Source organism: Trachymyrmex septentrionalis, unplaced genomic scaffold (assembly GCF_001594115.1).
Source record: "Trachymyrmex septentrionalis isolate Tsep2-gDNA-1 unplaced genomic scaffold, Tsep1.0 scaffold118, whole genome shotgun sequence".
Taxonomy (NCBI): domain Eukaryota; kingdom Metazoa; phylum Arthropoda; class Insecta; order Hymenoptera; family Formicidae; genus Trachymyrmex; species Trachymyrmex septentrionalis.
The window spans coordinates 35,097-43,750 of record NW_017304310.1 but is presented as its reverse complement, the minus strand read 5'-3'; the positions used below and the strand labels follow the sequence as shown (position 1 = coordinate 43,750).

The window sequence follows — 8,654 nt, the reverse complement described above, 5'->3', positions numbered from 1 at the left end:
TATATATATATATATGTGTATATATAAAGAAAAGCATTGGAATTTTACGGCACGCTTGATTCACTATATTTCTGTTACTTTTTTACTTTTATATAATCTTTATCTGTTTTTTTTTTAGTTTTATCTCTACAAAAAGGGCCATGTGTTCCCTGGAACATCTCGTCCGTTATATGTAATCATATAATTAATTTATTTTGTTATTGTTAACATCAATTTGGACATCATTATTGATTATTTTAAGAAATAGATGCATAATTTTTTATTGAAATTCAAAGTTTATATTCTAAAATTTGAAACGTCCAAGCTTTAAAACTAAAATAATTATAAGTAAAATATGTTAATATTATCTAAAATATAAAGTTGCTATTAAGCTGATAATAAACTAAAAGTAGAAACAAACATTTGTAAAGAACTTTGAAAGATCGATGAAATAGGGATAGATATTGTAAAATAGAATCTTTTTGACTGCGTCATACTATTTACTGCGGCAATATCATCATTATATGTTTATGGTAATATTAAGCTTTTGAGCATAAATAATGTTAAAAACATATGATATTTTCCTCTAAATAAATCCGCAATTTCTTCATTCATGAATTAATAAAATTATTAGCAGTTTTACTACGATATCTAAAATATATTTAAAAATTAATCATCGAAACAACAATTTGACGTAAATTTAATCGTCGGCAGTATTGCGCTTAACTTACTTTCTGTTAGTGGCAGACTTTAAAATGCATTTTTGAATATCATATATTTATAATTTGCGAAGAAACTACGTATTTAAAAGAGGAATAAAAAGATAAAAAACATCAACATTTTTCTTGATGATCATTGAATTTACTTTTATTTACGGTTCATAATGTAATTTGTACAATTATTCTGCATCTCGCGGCTCGTTTATTTTAAACATTTTTCTTTAGAAAAAAATCAAAAGAGAACGAACAAATGATCAATGAGCTGATCTAATAATAAACTGAACAATTATATGCCCGATAATCGCTTGCGTGTTTTTGTCTTTTTTCCTCTGCACGTTTTGATCTATAAATAATTTTATTTAGGATTGAATTCTTTCTTATATTTGGATCCGTAATTTTTTAAATAAGAAATACTAAAGCAGTTTGAATGGTAAAAATAAAAGCAACATATAACAATTGTTATTTTAAGAAATAAATTATATGATGGCCTCTGATTTATAATTAAGGAAGAAATGTCTAGACCGAACATATGGTAAAATGCTAGCACTCCAGCGGAACTTAGCAGAAGAAAATAATACAAAAAAGTAAAGAAAACATAATGCTTAATGATAACTTACATATGGTTGAGTATTTACGTTAGTAGAGGCAAGGGGGTTAAATATTGAGATGTTAAACTCACTACTAAAAATACATTCTCATTTCTGACTATTTTAGCTATTTTTAGGACAAGAGTAAAGCATTTCTCTTTTGCCGAGGATTCCTGTGGAATGCGTAGCTATTCCTTTCACACGATTCATTGCTGCGATAACGAATTCTTTCGAGTTGTTTGAAAAGCATGTTTAAAGACAGGTCTTTTCCGTTTGGATTGATACAATGTGAATGAATACAAATACGTGTTCAAGAAATTTATTAAGAAAACTAACATATATGTATAATAACAATGGAAATATGCATTTAGGAAATCGATAGCTTCTGAAGAAATAAATAAAAAGAGTGTATATCTAAATAAATATTTAAATTATTTGTATTTTCTATTTATTCGTTTTATGCGTGTACAACTTATTTTACGTGCGTACTTGAATTCGTATATATGTACACAAGAATGCACCCTCCGCGTAGATATGTTGTGTGCGTACATACGCGGGGGCGTTTGCACTTAAGCGTTTACATAATATGACGTTCTTGTTCAAAGTATTGTATGTTTATAAGTATAAAATATTATATATGATTGTTTTTGTTATAAGTTGTACTCAAAATTATTTACATTATGTTTTTATAAATATATTTTATAAATATATTTATATGATAGGATTTTGTTGAAACATAAAATCGATTTCGTAGATGACTAAAAACTGAACATTTTAGTTTAAGGAGACAGTTTTAATCATTAAATTATCGTACAAGAAATCTATTGTGAAAATTCACAGTATATATTATACTTGATCTAAATGTGCAAAATTATAATACAATAATCTTTAAATTGCATTTTCATTGAATGAATCTTTTAATTTTATTCCCTGATATTTGTTTTTTTCGCATCTCTTCGTTTTATATAACTTCATAAAGATCGTCAAGGGCTGCCGCATCACTCCGCAATGGTCCCTCTTATTCGTTGGAGCACTCAATGCAGCGGAAAAATGTGGACGACACGTTAAGAAGCAAAAAGTAGCAAGAGGTAGCTTCTTGAAAAACTTCTAAATTAATGACGAAATCAGAACCATTATGACTGAGACACACACAACATAGTATATATAAATTAACTTAACAAATAAAAATAATCGATAAATATATGCATTTTTTATTAAAAATTTTTTTTATTGAAATATTTTAATATAAATTTTAATAATGTGTCTTTTAAACTTTATATTTCTTGATTTCATTATAAGTACGTAAATTTATCAAAAAATTTTTTAGCATGTTAATTTATTATTTTGAGAATGATAATAAATATATTGACTATTTTTTAGTTTGTATATAATTTTTCATGTTTGATACAAAATTTTGTATCAAAAATTAATTTTTTGTACAAAAAGCGACGTAAAATAATTTTACATAAGAATAATATTTATGTAAATTAATTTTTTAAATTTTCTGATTAATTTTACATTTTGATAATGCAAAAGTTATTTACTTTCAGAAAGAAAATAATTTTATTATATTTGTGAAGAAGCTATATCATATTAAAAACTTAGAATTGGATTATATCTTTTTTAAAGATCAGGTTATACAATTTTCTCCTCGAAAATTTGTGTGCAGTCAGCTTTTTGTCTTTTTCGCTGTCAATCTCTTCTTTCAATATGGGTCAACTTGATTATGCCGAGACATGAATGGTCGCATAAAAATAGGAAGAACGATGCTTCATGTAGGTAAAGTGTTGCAAATAAAGGAAAGTGAAAGGCAAAAGAGTTCAATAAATTTTTTTTTGTTTCGTCATTTTTTGATGAAGAGAAAATTATGATGCAAAGGGTAATAGCCATACTTGATATTGATAGATTAAATGATTTTATTAAATTTTAAATAACAGATAGATTTTTGTAAACAGAAAATAGTATTTTATTAGATGACACGTACAAATTATCGTTTCTATGTTACAATTTAGCAATTGCAGATTGAGCAATATGCTTTCTTTAAATTATTTTTTCATCGAAAATGTTACTAGAAATTATAAACACCAATAAATTTCATGAAAAATGTTCACAAATTACAATTGTATCATGTTTTTATTAACTACATATTCAAGTATATGTACTCTATAGTTTGTATGATAATCGCAAATTATAAGACTCGCTACTTTTTTTATTACTAACCGACTAACACAACTTGTTACATTTTTCCATCTTCTTTCTTTCATTTCTTTTAGTTAATTTTCCGGGATACACTCCTACAGATAACATATTAAATAAATGGGATTAATTCTCAAAATTACTAGATTTCGATCATGTCATTACAAGTCATTTATACTTGTTTTCTGATAGGAGTCAATCATCCGTAATAAGTATCGCTCTTTTATCATTCGGCATTAATAGATACCGGATTATGTATATTTAAATTGGGAAAAAGTTAATGAAGAAATTTTGGAAAATATTTTACAATAAACAATATTTATATTAAACAATATGAATGAATTTCATTAAAGAATCGGCTAATAGAATATACGGAATAAATAAATGAATCTGAAAAAAGTAATTTAATATCTAATATTGCTATTTAATATATGAACAATTAAAGAAATTTTTAAAATTTGTTGGAAGATATCTTCCGTCAAATTTTTTGTATACGTAGAAACATTTTACAATGATTTGATATTTATCGTAATTATGATAGGCGGAATAGTTTATGCACGTAATAGTCTACGCATTATGCTTAGTTGTCGAAATGTCAAAATGATATAAAGCATGTCATATATTTTACGTTAATTGGAAAGTTAATTTTTAACGAATTATAATCTGAGTCCTGTTTTAATTTCTTTGGATTGTAGATGATTGCATATAACATCGTGCGCATATATCATATTTTAATATTAAAAAGCTTAACAGTATCACTGCAATGCTGTGCTTTGTATAGAAACGTTACAATTATTTTTCATTTTATTCTTTTAGTAGTTATGATTATTTTATGATTGATTACGTTATGCTGTTTTTAATAAACATTCAGTGTCATTAAAACAATTATTATGAAAAGCACCTTTTTTATCGATTTTTTTAAATTTTACATGAATGATTGAAATATCATAAGCACGTCGTTTATTTGCACGTGAAATTCTTCTTCATGGCGGCACGTGCCATCGGTAGTTATCGCGTAAGATCGCATAGTGGCTATTTCCGCCACTACGTTGCGCTATTTCTATCACGCTCCGGGGGTACATGGACTTCAAAATTGATGTTTGTCCTCGTCGCATCGGCTTTCCATTGACGCCCCAAAATAAATCGCCAATCGACGTAACCCCCGCCAGATATATCGACTGGATGCATCCTCGCTTCTAAATCGGGGATTCGTAAAGTAATGCCAAATAACCGTGGGCGACTTTTACATCTTATACAAAAGTAGTCTACAAATAATCAATCTTAAAAACGCGAAAACTAAGATATTTCGATAATTTCAACTGGATCAAATTCTTCCATTTAATTTTTTTCATAATTATTCGACAGCTCAATTTTAATTCCTCATCTCGTCTGTTCTCTTCGTGATGTTAAAATTTGACAGAAGCTATTTTGTTTATTTAATATAATTTTTTTTTGCTTATCTGATATTGAAATATATAATATTTTTAGATATATTTTCAATATTGTATTATCGTAAAGATGCTTTATATTGAAGCCTTTTCAGGCAAATTATACATCACCTTCAACATATTATCAACGATTAAAAATTTGTTTATTACACAGAAAGAGTGATATTTTAAAAGTTAAAATATCACTCAAATTTAAAAGTAGAAAGAAAAAAATCTGGATTTAGCTAAATACACAAGTCTAAAAATAATTTTACTAAACCATCAAAATAATTATATAAGATGCTCAAGTATGATGAATGTTGCAAAAAATTTTGACATTCTAACAATTTGAGCGCGTTACATAATTATTTGATGGTACAACAAAATTATTTTCAGATTTATTTCTAGCTAAAACAAATATGTATTTCAGCAAAACCGTTCTTTTCTGTAACAATAACTTTTCGTTGCGAAATTGCTATGGAAGAGTGTTTATCCAGATGAATAAATTTTTATGAGATGACAGTTTCTTTATGAGAATGTTTGGTCGAGCTAATTTTTGGAACTCTCAAAAGAACGACTATTTTTTTATTCATCTTCAAAAAAAGATGCCACTCGACACTCATGCGTGATGAGTTATTTCATTACATTTGCTATTTAATTATATTTGATTATATTATAATATTTTATTCATTTATATGATTTAATTGAGTTTAAGAAGAAATTTTTATTTATTTAAAATGGATAGAGGCTAACTTAACTCAATGTGTTATTTTGCTTCTGATATATTATTATTTTCAAAGTCGTTTGATATTTTTGAAGATATTCAATTCTACTATTTCAATTGTTTGACAGTTAATTATACGCTTGGCAACATACTGATGTAATTCCCGATTGCCGCTTCGACAGTCACCTAAATCATATATTTCCCATCTGTTTGACTATCACCAGAATTGACGCGCATTCATCGATTGCTCTTGACATACTTTCAATACCAGTATATACATCAATTTCAATTGAGATTGTTAATAAATAGGCTTTATATGCAGAATATATATTGTAGATTATAGATATGCATGGTGTGTTTCTATTTTTATTTGACCATTAGAACATCAAGTATAGCAGCTTAGTAGATATGTATACCACGCGTTTATGAAATATCTATTAATAAGATAGCCTGTGCGGACCACTTTCTGGTAAACTGAAAGTGTACTTGCCTAATGTAAAGACTACAACATTTACGATGACATAGTTAATTAAAAATCAACAGAAAGTTTGGTGAATTTCTACAATTAAATCTAATCTACGATGTACAACTTTCTCTCTCAGTCTATAATTTTAATCTATAATCTCTAACATAAAATACATTTTATTTAATATAAAAATTTTAATAAGTTTTAATTTAATAAATTTTTGTGCTACATTAGTAATAGTCTTAGAATGGTTTTGTATGCGCTACACAAATTTTATTAGACTATGTTTCTATAGATCAACGTATGAATTTTGTTTCTAATATAGCATAATGTAGTCATTTTTATGAGAGAACCTTCCTCTGATCTATGAAGCTATACGTCATGCATATGTCAGGTATACTGAAAAAACAGCGCATTATAACTTCTCGAACGTGTAATTAGAGAGTTATTAACGATATTATGACTATGATTATTATAGATCGCTGCCGAAACTCAGCAGCCAGGACGAGGATGGGACGAACCCCCACACCCAATACACAGGCGTCACACACTTCGAACCCATACCGCACGATCATGATTTCTGCGAAAGGGTCGTCATCAACGTAAGTGAGAATTTTATTATTTAATCATTTTAATTGTTTTGCATTACCACAGTTTGATAAACAGCTTCCAGAATGATAAACAGTCAAAAGATCTTTCCAATGATATATCTCACAGCGTTTCATCGTTTTGAAAAAAATATTCCTTACAGTATAATATTTTTATTTTGTATCAGGTTAAAGAATTCTTAAGAGACATGTTAAAAACTTTTGGCTCTTTATAACCTTTGGCGCCACTGATTCTTGGATTGAAAAATGTTCGACTCCAAATGCCAAAAAAGTTTCGTCTTTACGGAGCCTTGGCACTACGGATCTTTAATATCGCGAATTCTTGATGCCATAAATCCTAGATTCGACGGTTCTCAAGGCAAAGGCAGTAAAATATACTACTGATCTCTCATATGTAAATATAATTCCATTTTAATATTGTTCTTTAATTTGTTTTTTTCTCATTGTTTCTGTAACAAGTTTTTTTTATCACTACGATCGGAATTATCGCGTATTTTTATTACGTAGGTAATTCCAGTCCGGTTCGACATTCACACGCTTTCTTTTTTTTTTTTTTTTCTGACGAAGTGAGATTATCTCAAGACATGGAGTGACCTACAGACTGCGTTTTGGCGGCCATCCAAGTTCGTCTTGGAATCGGAGGCGATATAGCATCAAGGTTATATTGTGTGAACGGAATTATCTGTCCTCGCAGATGACACGACTGCATTGCGCCAATTACAGCAATCGATTTAATCGATGCATTTTACTTTTTTTTTTCTTTTTTTTTCTTCTTATCTCACGGTGGGTCTCGATAGAGGTCAAAGCACGCCACATGACGCGTGGGTGAAGCGTGTGGGTGTAGGAATCGCCGTGCAACGTGCACTAATATGATATAACATATGCTTTTCTTTTCAGTCTTAATTAAAAGCAGAATATTAAAAACAATTGAACAGTATTTAAATAAATCTGTTTTATAATGATCTTTCGATTTATTTTTGAAAGAAACGTTGTTCCTTTATGACGAATGGGCAATGCATTGCATTATTTTCTCTATACTCGATGATTCTTGAGCGTAGTTTTATTCAAAAAACAGCTTTCAAAATGATAAACAGTCAAAAGATCTTTTCCATGATATATCTCACAGTATTTCATCGTTTTGAAAAAATGTTTTTATTTTGTATCAGGTTAAAGAATTCTTAAGAGATGTTAAAAACTTTTAGCTCTTTATAACCTTTGGCGCCACTAATTCTTGGATTGAAAAATGTTCGATTGAGAAATAGATTTATACAGAGCGAAAATGTTTTGTTACTAAATTTACATTTTGCTGCCTTTACTTTTTTTTCGTTTTCTCTCTTTGTTTTCTCTCTTCTTCATTTTATCAAAAATGTTTTTATTTTTCTCAAGCGTGAATTCGGTTCTTCAAGAGTGAGTGACTTAATTGACTCACTATTGTTGAATAAAAAAATTTTTGAAATTTTTATATATTCTTTGTCAATAATAACAAATCGATTATTCATTAAAAATCACAATATTTTATACTTAAAAATATAAAGAGAAATTAATTGTTTTTTTTTTTTCAAATTAATATACTTATTGTAAGATGATTGTAATCCATTCACAAAAACGGTTTTCAATTATTTTATTCTTTAATTTATAATTCATTGTTTAGACATTTTTGTTTTCGCAATATCATTTACACAATTTCTTAGTAATGGAATTGTTGATTCAAGAGTTTAAAAATATTATTTTAAATTACGTATATTTAGCTTTATAAATTTAACGTAGCAAATATTTAATTCTATAGTTTTTAAAAATAATAATGTTATAATTGTATGAATTTTTTATTATAAATATCTTATTTGTCAATATAATTAATTCTCAATTTGATCACTAATGCATTCACAAAAGGTATCTTAAAAGTATTTTTAAAAATACTGTGTATACACACACACACACACACACACAC

General features: G+C 27.7%; 1 protein-coding gene across 3 annotated transcripts in view; it reads left to right on the top strand.

Annotated features, from left to right (window-relative positions):
• The window catches only part of LOC108754362 (potassium voltage-gated channel protein Shaker), a 53,249-nt gene that overhangs the window by 30,711 nt on the left and 13,884 nt on the right, over positions 1–8,654 (top strand). For all 3 annotated transcript variants that reach the window (XM_018496616.1, XM_018496620.1, XM_018496627.1), the window contains exon 3: positions 6,577–6,700. In XM_018496616.1, the coding sequence (XP_018352118.1) occupies positions 6,577–6,700 (124 nt within the window). The remainder of the gene's footprint in view (positions 1–6,576; positions 6,701–8,654) is intronic.